This window comes from Zalophus californianus, chromosome 5 (genome assembly GCF_009762305.2).
Source record: "Zalophus californianus isolate mZalCal1 chromosome 5, mZalCal1.pri.v2, whole genome shotgun sequence".
Taxonomy (NCBI): Eukaryota; Metazoa; Chordata; class Mammalia; order Carnivora; family Otariidae; genus Zalophus; species Zalophus californianus.
Genome location: NC_045599.1, coordinates 30,308,872 through 30,330,388, shown reverse-complemented (window position 1 = coordinate 30,330,388; position 21,517 = coordinate 30,308,872). Strand labels below are relative to the sequence as shown.

At 45.3% G+C, this 21,517-nt stretch overlaps 1 protein-coding gene across 3 annotated transcripts in view; it reads left to right on the top strand.

The window, feature by feature from the left end:
• The window catches only part of SPOCK1 (SPARC (osteonectin), cwcv and kazal like domains proteoglycan 1), a 600,543-nt gene that overhangs the window by 393,111 nt on the left and 185,915 nt on the right, over positions 1 to 21,517 (top strand). For all 3 annotated transcript variants that reach the window (XM_027607079.2, XM_027607077.2, XM_027607078.2), the window contains one exon: positions 14,648 to 14,762. In XM_027607079.2, the coding sequence (XP_027462880.1) occupies positions 14,648 to 14,762 (115 nt within the window). The remainder of the gene's footprint in view (positions 1 to 14,647; positions 14,763 to 21,517) is intronic.

Sequence of the window (21,517 nt, the reverse complement as noted above, 5' to 3'; positions counted from 1 at the left end):
TCTTTTTTAAAAAATGTATATAAAATTTAGAATCCATAAATTTCATGAAAACAAGGACATCATTCTCACTCCTTTAGTGAAAGAAATGTCGCAGCCATTATAGTATCCAAAGATGATTATCTCCCTGCTCTGTTTTACCTGCTGGGTACTCATTTTCATTCTTTAATACTGAAAGATTTTACTCCTTGTGTTTATTCCGTGTTTGTCTTAGGAAACTTCGTAAGTGCTTTCTCATTTATTGTTGCATCTGTCTTTCATGTGCAGTTAAGACCTGATTTATATTTTATATTAGCAGTATAGGCTTTATCTTAGAGTAATGTAAAGGAGGTAATTGGCCACTGAGGGGCACACTGGTGAAGAGAAAGGCAGACAAGAGAGCTGGTTGTGGGCAAGGTTGGAACTGTGAATTGCTTAGCTGATTTGGATGCACATGGAAAAGTATTTTAGCAATGATTGAATAAGGTGGGACACAAAAACAAAGGAACAAGAATACACAAGACTTAAATGACACAGATTTACTGAACCCTGCATTGGGAGATACAGCCATTCTTCTCTCAGTTTGAAGTGCTTTCTAATAGCTTAGAAGGTTCCCAAAGAAATCCCTGTTCCAATCAGCACTAACTTTGTCATGACTGCTTCAATGTTATCAGTTAAGGAATGGAATTTAATCGCCTTGGGAACCATCGCAAGGAAGCAGAAATGAAACTGCCCTAATTGGAGAAAGAAAGAACTTGGAAATGCGTAGTCTCTGATTACCCATTTATAAAGCTGGAGCTAAGTGTTTCTAAAAAATTAACAGTGGGAGGGATGAAAGTAATAAAAGCTTTCATTTTGATATTCATACCTAGGGAGCCACAAATGCTTTGTAACTCATTTGTAAACCTCACCCAGTGCTTGGCACATTGACGGCTCTCAGAAAAGCTTTGGGTTGTGCAGGGTCAGTTCTCTGAAAAATCCTGGGGCCTTTCACCAGTGCGACTGAGATCCCTGGGAGCAGATGGCGTGGAGAGTCTGTTCCCGGGGGCGTGGGATGCAGTTTTGATTAACTAGCTTCAGCTGGTCCTGCAACAATGAATAATTTGCTTATGAAAGTTCTTTGTGTGTACTTTTACTATTGATTTTCCATCCTAGATATCAGTACCCTGGAGAGCTCTCCACTTCATTCTTAAGACCTTTTAAACTTGGTAAACACTTTCCACACTTCTGAAACTTTTCTACTAAAGAGCCTGTAAGGGCAAGCTAGAACGAACATCTATCATAAGATTCAGGGGACAGAACCTACTGTGAACACATACATTTTTGGAGTCTTTTTATACAAATTTATGTGAATTTTGTATTCTATAGTAGGCCAGTGGTTGCCTTAATATTAAAAAAAAAAAAAAAAAGTTTTAACTTACTTACCCCTAGTAAAATAGATGCTGCAGGGATATTCCCTATAGATTTGCATTCTTGTTGGCCCACTATAGTCTGAGAAGCAAGAACTAGGTTAGATTTTGGAAAACAGGAAAAGGAGGCCTGGCTGTGGTAGACACATAGGGTTTGGGACTATTTTGCCTTCTTGCACTGATTTGTGGACTTGTGAGGGAGGTGCCCAGTGAATGAGCATCACGCTACCTCACTAGAGCTCTGGATTGAGGTTCTGCTTCTCAGGATGCCACATTATGGAAGTGACCGCCCCATCTCAGGTTCTTAGAGGTCATTTGAACATCCCCTTGTCTGATTTGGGGCAGTATTTCCCTGCACACTTTACTGTTCTGGTTTCAGTTAACACCTGTCCTTGCCAAGCTTTATAAGACAGGGCAGAAGCAGTCAGATGGACAGCCTCTGGCAAAGGATTGGAAAGCACGAACCTTGGGCACAAAGCCTTCCTTGCTAAACCCTGCTCTCCGTTTGTACCCAGCACACCTCACGTTACCAAGTTCCCTGGACTCGTGCCCTTGTCTGCTTGGATCAGCAGTGTTTTCCAGATTCTTTATCCTTAATGGTTGTTTTTTTCTAGCATTTTATCGGTGGTGCCTGAATGTAGGCCTTAGAATACCTTAAGACTCAAATTCCATGACTTTCCAATAGATACTTTTCAAAGCCCAAAATACATTCTCTCAAAACAAACAAACAGAACAAAGACTGTGACCATGTAGGTTTGTTGACAAGGCTTTGTTGTTTGTTCTTAGTGCATGTAATTTAGAGCAAAAAAAAAAAAAAAACACAAACAAACAAAAAAAAAACGTTTTCATTCATCATTCCCAGACCTTATAATCTCTGAGATGAGACAAGGCAGAACACAGCTCTGCTAGAGATACATGAACTCCTTAATTGTCATATGTGGATTCAGCAGTGGTGTAGATCTGGTTACTCAGCAAAAGTTTTCTAGATAAAGGACAGACACCCTGAGCTTGATGTTCAAAGAGAAATGTTGAAGTTTCTTCTTGTACAGATGAGTCTCCTATTTAAATTGAAAGGGCTGAACAGCACTGTAGCTCCAGGATCTTTTAAAAATTAAATTAAATTTAATTAAATTTAATTTATTTTTCATCATGCTAAGTGTACTCTTGAATCGCCATCACCCATTTTACCCATCCCGCCTCCCACTTCCCCTCTGGTAAACATCAGTTTGTTCTCTATAGTTAAGAGTCTATTTCTTAGTTTCTCTCTCTTATTTTTTCTTTGTTCCTTTGTTTTGTTTCTTAAAATCCACATATGAATGAAATCATATGGAATTTGTCTTTCTCTGACCTCCACTGTCTCCTCTCTAGCTTCATCCATGTTGTTGCAAATGGCAACACTTCATTATTTCTTATGGCTGAATAATATTTCATTGTATGTGTATACCACATCTTCTTTATCCATTCATCTATCAGTGGACACTTGGGCTGCTTCCATAGTTTGGCTATTGTAAGTAATGCTGCAAAAAATACAGGGCTGCATGTATCCCTTTGAATTAGTTTTGTGTGTGTGTGTGTGTGTGTGTGTGTATATTTTGGTGGTAAATAGTAGTGTGATTACTGGATGATAGGATAGTTCTATTTTTAATTTGTTGAGGAAGCTCCATACTGTTTTCCAGAGTGGCTACACCAGCTTGCATTCCCACCAACAGTGCAAGAAGTTTCCTTTTTCTCCACATCCTCACCAACACCTGTTTCTTGTGTTTTTTATTTTAGCCGTCTGATAGATGTGAGGTGATATCTCACTGTGGTTTTGATTTGCATTTCCTGGATGATGAGTGATGTTGAGCATCTTTTCGTGTGTCTGTTGGCCATCTGGATGTCTTCTTTGGAGAAATGTCTCTTCAGGTCTTCTGCCCATTTTTTGACTGCCCCGGTATCTTGAGTCTCTAAAATGTTTAGGGTTCCTTGCTCTTCGTGAGGATGATAACCGAACATGCACTGTGTGTCAGGCCCTGTGCTGGGCAACATTCATGCATTATGTCATCAGATCCTCAACAATACTCAAGTGAAGTAGATCTCTTCATCTGCTTGATGAACAAAGGAGTTCATTCTTTATGAAAAGCTGCATGTTTTATAGGAATTTTAATTGTATTACAATGAAGTATAGGTACCAAACATAGACTTAATGAGCTACAAGATTCTTGTAAGTATACCCTTTTCTTGGAAATACTTGATTTTTATTGTGCTTTTTATGTCTTTTTGTTTTCCCAGTTTATAGAACTGGTCTTAGGTATCTTCAGTAATTCTGTCTCCTTTGTTCATAAATGTCTTCCGAATAACATCCGCCAGTTATCATGAAGTAGTACCCAAGGACCTGTACCGTTACAACATGTTAATGAATTCTGGCCATTCTGATGGATGGGAAGGTTAAGACTTCTCTGTGGTTGGTGTCTTGACCCTCCACTAGAACTGAGGTCATGCTCAAGTCTTACTGCTTGTGCTGCTCATCCCATCCCATGTTGCCTCCAGGTGTCGTGCATCTCCTCATCAGTGATGTGGGCCATAGATAGGCTTCACCGAACACCCCACAGAAGGAACCACAAAGCTCACCTGGTCCATGTTGTTTTTCAATCAGAGAGAATATTAAGTTCCTTGGGCATGAGCAGCGCCTTAAAAAGAAACTTTGACTTTCATATTCATTTTAAAAGTAATATAAGCTTACTCAAATGTCCAACAGTCTGGCTTTGCCTTCTGATAGGATGTTTTCTTCATAGTAAGAAGTTCTTTTTGGGGGATCCTAGAGGTGACGTGATTCTTGGGGGAGGGGGAAAGAGGGGTTCAATATGCTGCTGCTTGGTACTATAGTTGTCATTTTTATCCCCATTATAAGCTGTTTTCGTGAGTGGCCTAGTGGCTCTGAGCATCAGCTTTGGTGTGAGACTCCTCTAGTTTCAAGTCCAGACTTAACCAGCTGTGTGACCAAAGACAAGTTACTTACCATTTCTGTTGTCAGTTTCCTTGCTGGTAAAGTAATACTGAACTGATCTCTGCATCTGTGTCTTCAGTGGTTTAATTAGAATAATAGTACATTATTCTATAAGTTGGTAGATGTCAGTGTCAACATTGTTAGCACACTAATTGAATGATGCATCATGTAAAAAAATGGTCCCTCTTTCCCTTTCTTTCTGCTTAGTTCTCCCACCTGCTTCCTTTTATCCTCCTTTCCCCTATTGCACTTTCATAGGGAAGTCAGTGTTTTGGCAGATGCCTGGAGTGAGGGTCCTTATCTTTACCATCCCAGAGCAACTGGGGAACAGAGGAAGGTAGAGGATGATAGCTTTGAGAAGGGGGGATTGGCTGGCCAGGCTCATAGAATTTTTTGTGGCTTCTGATTTTCTGGAACATATTTCCACTGCTGCTCTAGTAGACTTCTCTTAATGCATTCTTTTCTCATGATCAGGATTTGTAAATCAGCCATGTTGGACTAATCAGTGGTTGCTTGTAATGTCTTGTTTTGCACATGAGCTGAGAGGCAAAGCCCTTTCTAGCCAGACACGGGGTGTCCTTAACTTTTACACCTTAGAGGCAAATTCCCAATTTTCACAGGGCTGGACACTTGCTATTGCTCCCAGCGATGGTCATGACTTCATTGTTGCCTTGCTGCAGGCACAATTCTCCAAGAAGCAGGAGACTGGTTTTTGCAGGTAATGTTTGTAAACCCATCAGTGACATGCAGCAGCCGTGGTATTGGCCTGGGGGCATAGGGAGTCTGAATTCATTCATGGGTTATTGCAGGGATAGCCCCAGGAGGGAGAGGCCAGTGCAGAAATGGAGGGTCCTGCTGTGTTAGTGGGTGGAGGCTAGGACATTGTGGGCAGAGGGACTTCTTCTTGAGGCCAGCAGGATAGCAAAGGGGAAGAGATCTCCTTTAGAAGCAGACAGACCTAATATCATTCTCAATGGGGAAAAGCTGAGAGCTTTTCCCCTAAGGTCAGGAACGCGGCAGGGATGTCCACTATCACCACTGCTTTTCAACATAGTATTAGAAGTCCTAGCCACAGCCATCAGACAACAAAAAGAAATCAAAGGCTTCCAAATCGGCAAAGAGGAAGTCAAACTCTCACTCTTTGCAGATGATAATGATACTGTATGTGGAAAACCCAAAAGACCACCCCAAAACTGCTAGAACTCATACAGGAATTCAGTCAAGTAGCAGGATATAAAATCAATGCACAGAAATCAGTGGCATTCCTATACACCAACAACAAGACAGAAGAGAGACAAATCAAGGAGTCGATCCCATTTACAATTGCACCCAAAACCATAAGATACCTAGAAATAAATCTAACCAAAGAGGCAAAGGATCTGTACTCAGAAAACTATAAAATAACTCATGAAAGAAATTGAAGAAGACACAAAGAAATGGAAAAACGTTCCATGCTCATGGATTGGAAGAACAAACATTGTGAAGATGTCAATGCTACCTAGAGCAATCTACACATTCAATGCAATCCCCATCCAAATAGCATCCACTTTTTTCCAAGAAATGGAACAAAGAATCCTAAAATTTGTATGGAACCAGAAGAGACGCCGAATAGCCAGAGGAATGTTGAAAAAGAAAAGCAAAGCTGGCAGCATCACAATTCCGGACTTCCAGCCCTATTACAAAGCTGTCATCATCAAGACAGTATGGTACTGGCACAAAAACAGACACATAGATCAATGGAACAGAATAGAGAGCCCAGAAATGGACCCTCAACTCTATGGTCAACTCATCTTTGACAAAGCAGGAAAGAATGTCCAGGGGAATAAAGACAGTCTCTTCAACAAATGGTGTTGGGAGAATTGGACAGCCACGTGCAGAAGAATGAAACTGGACCATTTCCTTACACCACACACAAAAATACTCTCCAAATGGTTGAAAGACCTAAACGTGAGACAGGAGTCCATCAGAATCCTAAAGGAGAACACAGGCAGCAACCTCTTCGACCTCAGCCACAGCAACTTCTTCCTAGAAACATCGCCAAAGGCAAGATAAGCAAGGGCAAAAAAAAGAACTCTTGGGATTTCATCAAGATTAAAAGCTTTTGCACAGCAAAAGAAACAGTCCACAAAACCAAAAGACAACCGACAGAATGGGAGAAAATATTTGCCAATGACATATCAGATAAAGGGCTAGTATCCAAAATCTATAAAGAACTTATCAAACTCAACACCCAAAGAACAAAAAATCCAATCAAAAACTGGGCAGAAGACATGAACAGACATTTTTCCAAAGAAGACATCCAAATGGCCAACAGACACATGAAAAAGTGCTCCACATCGCTCGGCATCAGGGAAATCCAAATCAAAACCTCAATGAGATACCACCTCACACCAGTCAGAATGGCTAGAATTAACAAGTCAGGAAACGACAGATGTTGGCGGGGATGTGGAGAAAGGGGAACCCTCCTACGCTGTTGGTGGGAATGCAAGCTGGTGCAACCACTCTGGAAAACAGTATGGAGGTTCCTCAAAGAGTTGAAAATAGAGCTACCATACGACTCAGCAATTGCACTACTGGGTATTTACCCCAAAGATACCAATGTAGGGATCCAAAGGGGTACATGCACCCCAATGTTTATAGCAGCAATGTCCACAATAGCCAAACTGTGGAAAGAGCCCAGATGTCCATCGACAGATGAATGGATAAAGAAGAAGTGGTATATATACACAATGGAATATTATGCAGCCATCAAAAGGAATGAGATCTTGCCATTTGCAACGACATGGTTGGAACTGGAGGGTGTTATGCTAAGTGAAATAAGTCCATCAGAGAAAGACATGTATCATATGACCTCACTGATATGAGGAATTTTTAACCTCGGGAAACAAACTGAGGGTTGCTGGAGTGGTGGGGGGTGGGAGGGATGGGGTGGCTGGGTGACAGACATTGGGGAGGGTATGTGCTATGGTGAGCGCTGTGAATTGTGCAAGACTGTTGAATCACAGATCAGTACTTCTGAAACAAATAATGCAATATATGTTAAGAAAAAAAAAAGAAGATAGCAGGAGGGGAAGAATGAAGGGGAGTAAGTCGGAGGGGGAGACGAACCATGAGAGACGATGGATTATGAAAACAAACTGAGGTTTCTAGAGGGGAGGGGGCTGGGGGAATGGGTGAGCCTGGTGATGGGTATTAAAGAGGGCACGTTCTGCGTGGGGCACTGGGTGTTATGCACAAGCAATGAATCATGGAACACTACATCAAAAACTAATGATGTATGGTGATTAACATAACAATAAAAAATTAAAAAAAGAAGAAGCAGACAGACCTGGTTTTGAGTACTGGCTTGCACATTTTTTAGCTGTGTGGTGTTGGGAAGTTACTTTGCCATTTCAAATATTTTAACTTGCTTTTTCACGTAATTTGTTATAAACATCTACCTGTGTTAGTACCTACCGATCTCCCTCCTCTTTTATAATAGCTGGACAAGATCTCATGAAGGGATGTGTTGTAATTGAGGTAACTGTTTCCGACAGATGGTGATATGGACTGAATGTTTTGTATGTTGAAGTCTTAAGCCTCACTGTGGCTGTATTTGGAGGTGGGACCTCTAAAGATGTAATGAAGGTTAAATAAGATCATCAGGGTAGGGCCCTGATCCTATAGGACAGGTATCTTTGCAAGAAGAGACATCGCAGAGCTCCCTGGATTGCTCTCTGTATGCACGGGGAAAAAGCCTTATAAGGACATAGTGAGAAGGTGCCTGTCCATCCGCAAGTCCGCAAGTGAGGACGAGAGCTCGCACAAGAAACTGACCGTGGTGGCAACTTGATCTCAGATTCCCCTGTATCCAGAACTGTGAGAAACAAAAGCCTCTTGTCCAAGTCACCCAGGCTGGGGTATTTTGTTCAGGCAGCCCAAGTAGGGTAAAGTAGATGCACATTCAAGTTGATGATTTTCCCTTGCCGTAGATCATTAAGATGCACATGTTTGCATAACGTGTTGACTTGCTGGCTCATAGGATATTTCTTTTTCTCTCCTTTCCTTTTAATACTAAAATTTTCATATATACCAAAAAGTTGAGGGAGTAATATAATAAACTCCTATATACCCATCCACCTCTATTTAACAATTGTTAGCGTTGAGAGACTTGGCAAATTAATTGCCCTCCAAAAAAGGCTGTTACCAGCTTGTACCACCCTAACCCCTACCACCCACCACACGCACACATACACACACACACACACAAACACACACACACACAGTGTAAGAGAGAGGATGCTTTTAGTTTTAACACAGAAAAAGAGTTCTCAGGTTCTTGGTTTGAAGGGGAAGGAAAATCTCTCTTCTCAGGAGGGGTACCTTTGGTCAGATGCATCTTTTTATCCTCTGCGCCTTTGGCCTAATCTATCTGTGTCCCCGCCCGCTGCCATTCCCCCGTCCTTGGGCGCACACGGTCAGCCGCCTCTACACTGCCTGCCTGACTTAGCCACGTAGCCCGTGGGCCCCTTTGTTCAGCCTCTGATGAACATGGCCGGTGCCTTGCATGGAAAACTGAAAATGGTGACAGAGGTCTTCCCAAAGACCATTCTTCTCCGGTTCCAGCAAAATTCTGTGGGCGGAATCTTTTTTGTATTCTGTGAGGCTCTGTCGTCAGCTAGTGAACAAGCCCCTCCGGAGAGGAGAGGGAAGCAAGATGCATGCACAAGTTACCATGGGGACAGACAAGCTGTAATAAATGTTTGGGATCTTAGCTTGACGAGGTTTTAGCAGTTTGGAGTAATTTCTTTGTCATCCATCCATTAAGTCACTCCTAATGAATCCCTGGGAGTGTCTGCTCTTCAGATGAACCACGCGGTTGAGCATGACTCAGGCAGAGAGCAGTCTTAAAAGCAACAAGGAGATAACAAACATTCATTAATTGGTCAACTTTTTGTAAATTGAGTGGCCTCTTGTCTGTGGAAGTTTCCTGGAGTTACCGGCTTGGACCACAAGTTCATGTGGCTGTTTTAGACAATGTCTTGGCTCGTTTGACTCAGCGGGTAGGCTTGTTGCCTCCCAGAATCCTGTGTGCCTTCGTTTTCCTGGAGGTTCCTTACAGGAGGAAAGGAGGCTCTCAGAGCTGGCCACAGAGACCTCCACCCTGAGACCCCTTCTTACTTGGAGGGTGAGAGTATGCAGCTTGTTTCTTTTTACCAAAGTGCTACTTTGGCTGAAACAGGTGTACCCCCTCTCCACTGACATCAGCGTGAGAGGATGTGCCAGAGGTGACCGGGCTCTGCCCTGTGCATCTCACTGGGGACTTGGAGGGCCCTGGTCCTCTGGAGTCCTCCCTGTGCTTTCCAGGCCCTTCCTGGTGATGCCACCCTCTCCCATTGTATCACATACCACCCCTGCTCCAACCTGTCAGGAGCCCAGCGAGACACTTCAGTTCCCCAGATTTGCCTCGGTTTCTCTGGGGAAGAAAGGTGCCTCCTATCTGGAATGTTCTTCATCCTATCACCTGGCTTGAACCCATTTTCCATAGATGTCTGTCTGTCAAGGAAGTCTCACTCTCCCCCGAGAGGCCAGGCGAGGTCCTGTGCCTTCTCCCCTAACACACTGAACTTCACCTCCTGTTGCCTGTCTTCCCTCAGAGCTGTGAGCCCCTGGGGGGCAGGAATGCGGTCCTGTTCCCTCTGGAGGTGCCAGCCACCAGCCTGCACAGAACAGAGGCTCTGCAGGTGTTAATGAAAAAAATTCGAGTGTGTGTCAGTGCCCCAGGTGACTCTTGGGGACTCTGTGACCAACCCACAAAATGGAACATGCCCTCGTCCCAGCGGCTCTGCGGTGGTCTCCTGCTCCACTCTCCCAGGGGTTACTTACGGCCCTTTGCCCGTGAGCTCTCAGGATGTGCCCACGGACAGCGAAAAGGCTTGGCTCTGGATTTTAAAATCATTGTAGCTCATTACAAAGTAACTTGAACTGGAAAACAAGTTTAGAAACAATTAAGATAATTAAAATATCACAACCTTAATTGAGACCAAGCAGTGAGCTTAAAAACTGAAATGAATTTTTAAAAAAATGACACGAAGCCTATAATGAATTTGCTTTCGAGTTCAGTGTTTTCCATTTTACCACATCTCTCTGCAAATTAATTTGTTCCTCTTTTCTTCTTGGAAAAAAGTTTTTTTGTAAACGTTATTAAGCGAATTAATTGGACATGTGGTCTGTGCCCGTTGACCCTTGATTGGTGTTGGGGAACGGGCAGGAGAGATGAAGTGAAGCACCCGTGGGGGAGCGCTCTGTGACAGGGACACTAGCCTCGTGTGGTCCACAGAAATCCTCAGGCATCATGAGGGGAGCAGGGCAGGTGCAGGGATCCGGGGCTCTGCCATCCCTCGAGCAGTGCTGCATCCTGTCGCCAAGCCTGTGGTGGGAGAGAGAGAAACTTGGAGCACAAGCTCCTGAAATCATTAACCCCTTGACAAGGAAGCTTCTAGGCCTGCTCTCAGTTATCACTCACACTAAGCTCGCTCTCCCTACCTCTTTCCCTGAGCAATTTCCCTGCGTCTTATTAAAGGGCCTCTCAAATGCCACTTATCATTCTGATCCGTTACCATTCCCTTTAGAAAGTGGAACCGCACAGCCCTGTCCACTGTCACCATGGGCCTGGGGGCTGCTTGGAAAAGCACATCTGGGAGGCCACATTTAAAGGGAAATCACGCACTCCCTTCACCGTCCTAACCCCCTCTCAATCTCAACGTTGCTGTTTTTCAGACTCAGAATGTACCGTGGTGATTCAATGAACACCGACAGCTTGATTTATTACTGTTGTGTTGTTCTGCAAAGTTCATTTACTCAAAATAATTCGCATACATGTTTGAAGTATTCAGACTCTGGTAATTATTTTTTAGCAGACTTTATTTCTGTATGCAAATTGTTAAGTATGTGCGTGGAGTTAAGGGACTGATTTTCATTTATTAGTATTTTTGGTTGGATTTTTTTGTGTTTGTTTTGAAGAAGTGCCGGCTTCGAGAATTAGAGGGATGGTGATTTATAGTAGTTAGCCTAATGGTAGCATGCCACATGGCAGGGCTGCAGAAGGAAAACTGACCAGAACAGTAGTCTGTGGAGTTAGCTGGACGGTTGCCGTGTTCAGAGAGGCAGCAATCAGAGGGTGCGGTTGCCCAGGGCTGGACACCTCACCTTCTCAGGAAGCCCTGGGGTCTGTGTGCGGTCCATGGGGCCCATCCTGCATGGTCCAGCCTGGGCACACCAGATTCCCTGGCTGCCCCTTACTTAGACCCCTTGCGTCTCTTTCTGCCCCGAGGACTTCCCAAGAACCTGGTGTACTTGGGCTCTCTACCTGGTATGAGGTGTGGCCCCATAGTCAACTCCTCAAAGGAGACCCTAGGTAATTCTCACGCTGCTAGCCATTGAAGGTGAGGAGTCAACTGATCGGGTGTCACATTCCCTCTGCACCTCTCATTGGTGATTCTTTAAGACCTTCATTTGCAGAATGGGTACATTAACAGAAGCCCCCTCTTTGGGTGGTTTGGAGAATTAAATATGGTAATCCAGTTAGAGGGTTTGGTCCATTGCCTCCATGTCTGAAGCTGTGGGTAAGTGTCAAGGTATCCATGTTATTATGAAGGCTTCTTATTCATTCTGGGGACAAAGTGCTCAAAAAATGAGCAGACAACTGCGAGGTGTGTTACCTATACCAAGTCTGTTTTAAGTACTCACAGATATTAACTTGTGTAGTCCTCCTGACAACCCAAGCAGTAGCAGGTGGCATTACCCCTCACTGTGTAGAAGAGGCAACTGAGGCACGAGCACATCGCAGAGCCGGCATTCAAACTCGGAATCGCTGGGCCCGGAGCCCGCTCTTCCGTACTCCACATGGCTCACTCAGTTGCTCTGAGATGGCACTGTCCACGCGGGACATCTGGGCCACAGGATGGACGTGGATGTTTGTGGAGTTGCCTGCAGAGAGAAAGAGTTTGGCCCGAAAGCTGGTCATGCAGTATTTCAGATTTTGCTCTCCATCACCCTGTCGGTTTCCACTCTGCCACATGGTCCAGTGAAAATCGCTGGGGTTCTGCAATGCTGAGCACCTGTCAGGGAAATGCTGAAGCTGGTACCTTGGTGGGGGCTGCCTGTGGTCTGGTCTTCGAGTCTCTGGAGCTCCATAATGTCTGACTCGCTCCCGTGTTGAGGAGGACCCGCGAACAGTTGGCATGGTCGTCGTTAGCGGTCATCTGGTAGTCATTCTGCAAGTTGGATTAATTTTGCATGCGTCTTGGAAAGCAAGTCAGAGTTGGCTGGGCAGCCACTCTGGGGTTGGGGGTGGGAGATACTGCCCAAGGAGAAGGTCACTCACCTAGGACCGGGCAGTCCCTGCTGTGAATTTCCGGAAGGCCCAGCCTCGGGGGACTCTGTGAGCGGACACAGCACCCCCCCGCCCCCCCGCCACCACCACCACCATTTACCTCCCAGATGCAGCCCTCAGCTGAAGAGTTCAAAGTGAACGCCCTGTCCCTGGGGCTTGAATCAGTCTCTTTTTTTCGTCCTGCAGCTCATTTTCTTCTGCTAAGCTTCAGGCACCTGGGCAGTCCCTCGGGGAGTAGGCTCTGCCGCATGACTTCCCAGGGACCAGACCCGGGTCTTGTTGCTGACTGGCCAAAAAAATGCACCCTGCCTGTGTGGACAGTGGCTGAGGCTGCTGCAGCAGAGGGGGCCTCCCCGAGCTATTCATGTAGCAGAAAGGCCTCTGGCTGTTGTGGGTTCAGATCCCCTGAGACTTGCCCTGCAGCCATCAGAAGAAGGTGATCTTGAGACTTGGGGCCTGCTCCGGCTGAGAGGAATCAGGACTTCTCTAAGCGCAGGGGTATCGTGGTGGTCGAGGGACCCAGCCATGGAGGGGATGATGGCATTTCTCACGGCAGGTTTGTTGTCCGTGCTCGGGACGCCCGTTTGTGTAACCGCATACGTGTGTGGGGAGGACATGGGGAAACCTCACCTCCTCTGGTTGGGGAGAGAAGTTATGAAAGATTTACGGCCTAAATAGGCTTTAGGCCTGGAGCTGGGAGATGGTACAATTGCTTTTGTTTTGCGGAGAATTTCCTGTGGCCTCTGTTCTGCTATGAGCAGCTGAGGAGTGCTTATGAGCTCAGCTGGCTCTGGAAAGCGTTGCAGTTTGGCAACTGCTGTTGTGGGAGACCCTCTCTCCGCTGCCTGGGTTGAATTGACATCCCCTCCCTGCCCCGCGTCATTCCCACCTGCAGGCCACACTCACTCATCCGATGGAGTGTCTTTCAATGGCCCAGATGTGCCTCCCTGCGCTGGCGTGTGCTGGTCTTCATGCCTCGATTACCCCCGCATTCTGCCCCTCCTTCAAGATCCAGTTCACGTATTTTTTATTTTAAGATTTTATTTATTTATTTGACACAGAGAGAGACACAGCGAGAGAGGGAACACAAGCAGGGGGAGTGGGAGAGGGAGAAGCAGGCTTCCCGTGGAGCAGGGAGCCCGATGTGGGGCTCAATCCCAGGACCCTGGGATCATGACCTGAGCCAAAGGCAGACGCTTAACGACTGAGCCACCCAGGCGCCCTGATCCAGTTCACATATTAATGCTTCATTAATCCATGCCCCAGAAATTGATCTCTATTTTTCACTCGAGCTCTGTTATCATTTTATATGCCCGTCAGGACCCTTATCTCCTCCCGCCTTGCACAATAAATATTTATGTGTCAGCTTGTCCCCCTCCTTATCATATCAGAACTTTGTGTGGTATAGAACGGTCTCGCGCATCCTCACGTTAGTCACAAAATTTAAAATAAGCTTATTGATGCACACAGTCCATGTTGATTGAACTGGAGCCAAAAAAGTCTATCCTCAAGGACTTCTCTACGTTGTAGGAAATAAGTAAAGGTAGGCATGGATGAAGTCATAAAAAGCAGTTGTAGCCAAATAACCAAAGAGGGAAAAGTAGCTCTTGGTCCTTGAAGCATGTAAGATTCTAAAGGATTTTTAAAGTAATTCCTGCCCGAGATGGAGATGCTGAAACTCCCCAAAGCACAAAGGAATCACTATCCTGGTGTTAAAGAAGAACATGTGCCCAGACACAGAATTCCCCCTGGTTTGGGGATTCATTGTGATCCCCATCAGCCTAAGAAAACAGCACGGAGTGCAAACACATGGTCTGCTTATTTCCCACTTGTTTGAGTAGAAAGAGAGATTAAATTTCCCTGGAGGTCCTAACCCCCCTCTTCTTGTTCTTATTGCCTCAGCCCTGGACCCATCCAAAGACCCCTGCCTGAAGGTGAAATGCAGCCCTCACAAAGTATGTGTGACCCAGGACTACCAGACTGCTGTGTGTGTCAGCCACAAGTACCTGCTCCCCAGGTAAGGCAGGAGCCCAGGAGGTGCTCTCCAGCTGTCAGATCTGGGGGTACCCAGTCTCTGGGGGATGGGGAGGGGGAGGAGAGCAGGTGTTTCTGTTGCCATTTTTTTTTTTAAAGATTTTATTTATTTATTTGAGAGAGAGAGAGCACGAGTTGGGGGCAGAGGGAGAGGGAGAAGCAGGCTCTCCACTGAGCAGGGAGCCCAGTGAGGGACTCGATCCCAGGACTCTGGGATCGTGACCTGAGCCGAAGGCAGATGCTTAACCGTCTGAGCCACCCAGGCGCCCTTCTGTCGCCCTTTTATATGGTGTTTGGTACCTGCAGTCCTGCTGGGTATGAATCTCAATTCTCAAACACAGATTTGCAAAGAATTTCAATATCTGTATTTGCTTTAAATCAACTTATATGTCTCTGAGCCCACATCTGAGCAGATGAACAGAAAATCCCTTCTTGGTCATTGGGGCCATTCCTCCTTCCAAAATGACCCCAGAGATCCAGGAAGCATATAGCCAAGGAAACAGGGTCTGAGCCTTTCATCTCCTGGTTGCCACCGACCTCACTGTGATAATCCTTTGAGGTTCCTTGAGGTCTGCAGGCTGTCTGCTTTCATGCCCATATAGGCTGTGGGCATCTTTGTCAGACTGGGTGCCCTGGTTTGGGGTCTTCCCTCCTCAGGACCCCCACACCACCATTCCTCCTGAGAATGTGTCTTAACTATTTTCTCAGGCTGCAGCACCTGATCTCCCTTCTTCCCCAGCCCAGGGGGAGATAGGTCTCCCCACTCTCCTTTAGGATCCTTAAAGCCTTTGCCTCTATTTTTTTATTTTATTTTATTATGTTATGTTAATCACCATACATTATATCATTAGTTTTTGATGTAGTGTTCCATGGTTCATTGTTTGCGTATAACACCCAGTGCTCCATGCAGAACGTGCCCTCTTTAATACCCATCACCAGGCTAACCCATCCACCTACCCCCCTCCCCTCTAGAACCCTCAGTTCGTTTCTCAGAGTCCATAGTCTCTCATGGTTCATCTCCCCCTCCGGTGCCCCCTCATTTTTCCCTTCCTACTATCTTCTTTTTTTTTTTTTTTTTTTTAACATATATTGCATTATTTGTTTCAGAGGTACAGATCTGTGATTGAACAGTCCTACACAATTCACAGCACTCACCATAGCACATACCCTCCCCAATGTCCATCACCCAGCCACCCCATCCCTCCCACCCCCCACCACTCCAGCAACCCTCAGTTTGTTCCCTGAGATTAAGAATTCCTCATTATCAGTGAGGTCATATGATACATGTCTTTCTCTGATTGACTTATTTCTCTCAGCATAATACTCTCCAGTTCCATCCACGTCATTGCAAATGGCAAGGTCTCATTCCTTTTGATGGCTGCATAATACTCGTGTGTGTGTGTGTGTGTGTGTGTGTGTGTGTGTGTGTGTGTGTGTGTGTGTGTGTGTGTGTGTGTGTGTGTGTGTACATACATATACCACATCTTCTTTATCCATTCAAGCCTTTGCCTCTTACCTTCTCCCAGCTTTGTCCATCCAGTGGGCTTAGGCTTTTGTAGGGGACAGAAAGAACCTTTGAATTGGGGCTATTTGTGCCTTCAATCCTACAAAAGTATTTGAAGCAAGAACCAGCACATGCATACACACACCCACACGAGGCTTTCTTTACCAGTGGGGTTGGTTTGGTGGGGGTGGGAGGTCATTTCAGTGCCTAGTCTCCCTTCTTCCTATACTGCTGTACAGTCGAGAAGTGTGGCACTAGGCATCGGAATCATCCCACTGGTTTTGGATTTGGCCATGTGCTCTGCCATGCACCTGCTCTCTGCCATGACCTCAGGCGAAGAGCAGCCTTTCTGGGACTTCGTTCCCACTGAAATGTACCTCCTGTGGCTTTAGCTTGTCAGCTCCATTTTGACCCTGGGACCATGTAGGATGTCCTGCCCCTTCCTGCACTTCTTGAAGTCTAATCAATGATGGTCCCTTTGGGTGCTCCTCTTGGGACCTGTTCTGATTTTCTTCAGTTCCCTAAGTGGTCTCCTCTGAACCTGCCTGGGAAGCTCCATTATGGTCCAGCAGAGAAACCGCCTGGAGCAGAGCCCTCACCCTCTCTGCCTCTGCAAGGCTGGTCCCTGCAGCTCCTGACCCAGCCTCCATGGTCACCTAAAAACAGTGATCCTTTGTCTCTGTAAGCCTGAGATGCAAGGTATATTGTGTTTTGCTCTTTCCCGCAGACTGGAGTGTTCTCCCTGGAAGTAAAGGTAGATCTCATCCCTGAACCCCAGCATGTGCCAGGCATGGTGCTCAGCACCACATCCTTGAGTTCTTCCAGCCATTTTTGTCAAGTTGGTATTTATTTTTGTCTCCACTCTGAAAATGACAGAAGTGAGACAGAGAGAGGCAGTAGCAGTAGATACCCAGAAAGTGGCAGCTATTATTCAAACCCAGGACTGTCCAGCCCCAAAGCTTATGTTTCCCATTACTACCGTATGTTGGCCTCTCTCTTCATCCTGTCTTTGTCCGTTCATTCGCTATCATTTAACAAAAAGGTATTGAGTACCTACCATGTGCCAGGCTAGTGTTACACACTGAAGCTTCCCACTTTGCTACCCTTGAGGAAAATCTTGTTCGCTGTGGAGTGGGATGTAAAAAAGTTGGTTGTTGTTATTACTAGAAAATGTTTTTAAGGCGTGAAAACTCTGAGAAAACTAGCCTAGATTCTTCTGCATATGATTTCTTCCTTCTCTGCAGGTGGTAAGACGGGGCCTCTTTTGCCACAAATACCCAAATACGCTTTTTGGGATAGTGCTCTAGGTTTCAGCTGTCTGGTTGTGTCTGCGTGTGTATGGGTGTGGGACATGGATGGTCTGTTGCCTGTCTCCTGGAATATAGCCTGTGTGAAAGTACTGCACAAGAGATTTTTAGCATTACACTCCAAGCTGTGCAAGGGGGAGGCTGGAACCGGGCATGTCCAGGTGTAAGTGGTGTGTGTCTGGGCACGCCATGTTTCCGTGTGGGAGGCGTCACCCCTTGTTTACTTGTGTTCCAGGTGTACTCCTCATCCCCCTCCTCTCCTGGTGGCCACAAAATTACAGTCACTAAGAGCAGGGATTTGGGAATGAGCCCAATCTGGGCTCTGTTCCCGAGCTGGCTGCTTCCTTGCTCTGTGACCTTGGCGAGGTACTTTACCTTTCTGAGTTTGTGCATTTTCATGTACAAAATGGATTTAATGAAAACACTTACCCATTCCTCTTTCCCCTTCATTGGGATACATCCTCTAGTGACTCTTCAAGAGGGGGTTTCCAGGCAATAAGTGTTGCTAGTCCTTGCATGGGGATTCTGTGCACGCACGTTCTTGTGTGTGCGGGTTCAGTGAGATGTACGTGCATCAGGAATATAGTGTAGCATCACGTCGTGATGGCTTACCTTCCAGTTGCTAAAACAATTATGATCATAGTTATTGTTACTGTCTCATTCATTCTGGAAGGTCAGCCAGGAAAACCCACAGTAGCATGCTCCTGAGAAGAAGGTAGCCCCCTCCAGGTGCCCTGCCTCCTTCCCAGCGGGACTGTGCCTGCTTTTCCTTCCTTCTGGAGGAAGCTGTGAGGTTTAGCATGAGGATTACAGTGTCGTTTCTGCTGCCCTCTTTGTGATTCACAGCAGGTAAGGACTAAGAAGATGACTGCATTTCTCATGATAGGGACCTTTTGTTCATTGGAAAAACAGCCCAAAGAGGAGGCTGTGATTGAGACAGCATGCCCACTCCCTTAGGATGATTTGGGAGGTGGTCTGGGCCAGGGATGCTCGCCAGTGGTGTTGGCTCCGACTGTGCGCCCGCCCTCCCAGCTCCTTCTCGGAGGCTGAATTACTCGGCCTGCCGTATCAGCCGAGCACACACCTCTTCTTAGGGTCTTGGACATCTTCCCAGATGAAACATCTGTCCTGCCACATTCTACTTCAGGGGTCCCCTCTGACCATGGAGATGGTGTTGACAACTCTATTTATTCACCAATCAGGGAAGTAATCTTCCTCTCCGTGAAACATCTGTAGGCAATCCCATCAGCCAGTCTGGCCTGTGCGGCAGCTCAAGAGGCAAATCCCGCTTGCCAGATCATCAGCAGTACATACACATGGAGCGGCGGCTGGGCCGGCCATAGGCTGATCACGAGGCTGCAGACTTAAGCTGTCTTGTCAAGTGTATTGAGACAGAGGACAGTGAGCACATCAGCGAGAGAATTTCATTAGCTTTCCTTGCCCATGGAGAGGGAGTGAGTGGAGAAGCTATTTGACATTCATGTCTGTGACCACGGAGTGTCTGGGAGGACAGGCCAGCATTTTGGTGGGGTCTCAAGTGGGCCAACCGGCTTCCCTCGACTGGAATTCACCTTTATTAGGGTGGTATTTGGCTTTGGGTTTGCATTTGGTTTGGTCTAGAGGCTTTAGCTAGTCTTACATTCTCTTTGGAGAATTCTCCTTGGAAATTCTTTGTTTCATCTCTTCCTACTGTTGAGCCACACTGAGCGGGCTGGGGAGATGGTGAATTCTTGGTAGTATGTTCACCTTTTAGGTTCTTCAAAGGGGCCATTTATGCACTGAAGAGCCCTGTGAAGGCTGCCTGGAGTTGGAAAGCCTCTGAGATGATTTTTTAAAAATATCTTAATTGATTTTTGGTATAACAGTCTTTGGTGCTTATTACAGCAAACACTAAAAATATAGAAAAATGAAAAGAAACAGGAAATAGGCAATGGTCGCACAAGCTAAAAACAGCAATTAAACATTCCTTCCATTCTTTTTTCTAGTCATGGGTTTTATCCATTGGTTTGTTCCTGTTAAAACTCGATCGTCAAGTGGTGCCTATCCTATATATAAAGATTTGTATTGGGCTCTTTTCAGTTAATTTTTATAAATGAGTATTTTCATGATACTACAACTCTTTGTAGATACAAAGTTTGTAGACTGTCATAACATAGTATACAGAAGATTAACTTGAAATGGACCTAAATATGAGTTAAGAATATAAAACTTCTGAAAGAAAGCAGGAGTAGTAACCTTGGGTCTGACAGAGATTTCTTAAATAGGGCACAACAAAAAGCGTGAACTATAAAAGCAAGAAATAATAAAAAAAATTGAATTTCATCAAAATTAAAAACTTGATCTTCAGAACACATAGTAATAAAAGGATTAGCCATACTAAGAGAAAATATTTACAAAACACAGGTCTGACAAAAGGTTTGTATCTGGATTACGCAATGAAAGCTATGTCCTACAAAGACTCACTGATGAATATTCATAGCCGCTCTACTTGTACTAGCCAGGAGCTGGAAGCAACCCAAGAAGGTCCATCAACAGGTGAATGGATAAACAAATTGTGGTACATCCATGCAGTGGATTACTACTCAGCAATAAAAAGAGATAGGCTATTGATGCATGCAGTAGCATGGATAAATTTCATTATAACTATGCTGAGTGAAAGGACATAGTCCAGAAAAGAGTATAGACTCTATAATTTCTATTTACCTGAAATCCTAAAGAATGCAAGCTAAGCTGTGCTAGTAAAATGCAGATCATTGGTTGTCTGGGAGAACAGGTCAGTGGGGTGTCGGAGCATTCTTTAAAGCTAGATAATGCAGGTTGGATCTTTAGGGAAATAGTCGTAGTCTGGTCTTAGATGCCAAAAATCCCTCCGGCAAAAGAACTCATTGGGGGAGGAAGAGTTTTTTAATGCAACAATGTGTTATTCTCCCTGACTTAGATTTTGGAAATACCATCTTAGGCTTTCTTAAAGAGAATGCCCTCTCAGGAGACAGAGATGGACAGAAAGTCATACAACCCACAGATGGCTCTGCCCTTAGGGATTCGCTGCCAGTCAGCACGGCTGGTTCTGATTTATTGCTCTGGGTGGGCAGGAGCTGGGGGTGGGAGTCTCCCTACAGAGCGATGAACATTGATTTTACCTCTCTGTTGCCATTGATTTTCATTTGGAGAATGGAAAATTGAAGCATTTGTTTTAAGCCTTGCAGACAAGCCGCATTCTCAAATTCTGCAAGTGTATTGTGAACGGGAGGAAAAGGGTGTCAGGATGGGACTTAGAATATCTGAGCATACCCTTGGAAGCCTTCTGAGAGCAGTGGGAACTAATCTGTTTTTAAATAAGGAGCCGATGGCCAGTCTTCCCAGTGGGCTAGGCCTCTCTAATGTAATGGCCCTTTATCTCTGCTTCCTAATTATCTGGAATAACAACGAATTCTCTGCACTGGTGAAGAATTCAGATTGAGTCCAGGCTCATGGTGCTGTAGACCAATCTGAGAGCTTTCTGTCTTTTATGTGAACTTGGAAAAAAAGAATCAAAGTGTTTGAGGTCAGAGAAGTACATGACAGAATGTGCCTCAAATACCAAACGCTCAGAGGATATTTGAAAGGATGATGGTTATTTCATCTCAGTTTTGTTTTACAACAAAGCACTGCCTTCTGCTACAGGGGCTTTGAACGGCTTGATTATACATACACATATCCATCTCGGTTTGGAAGACACACAGCCATGTGGAAAGTGGGTGATTCCTCGGCGTCTGCATGGCGTTCTGGTACTTCACAACTCAAGGCCTTGCCAGTGACCAAAGTGTGGTCATGCTTGTGTTCCTTATTACGTTTTCATCTTTATAGAGCTCACACTTCTCCAGGGGGCCCTTGCATTGCCTTGTGTTCTCTTTTAACCTTAAGGGATCTTCCTTTTCCCTGCTCTGG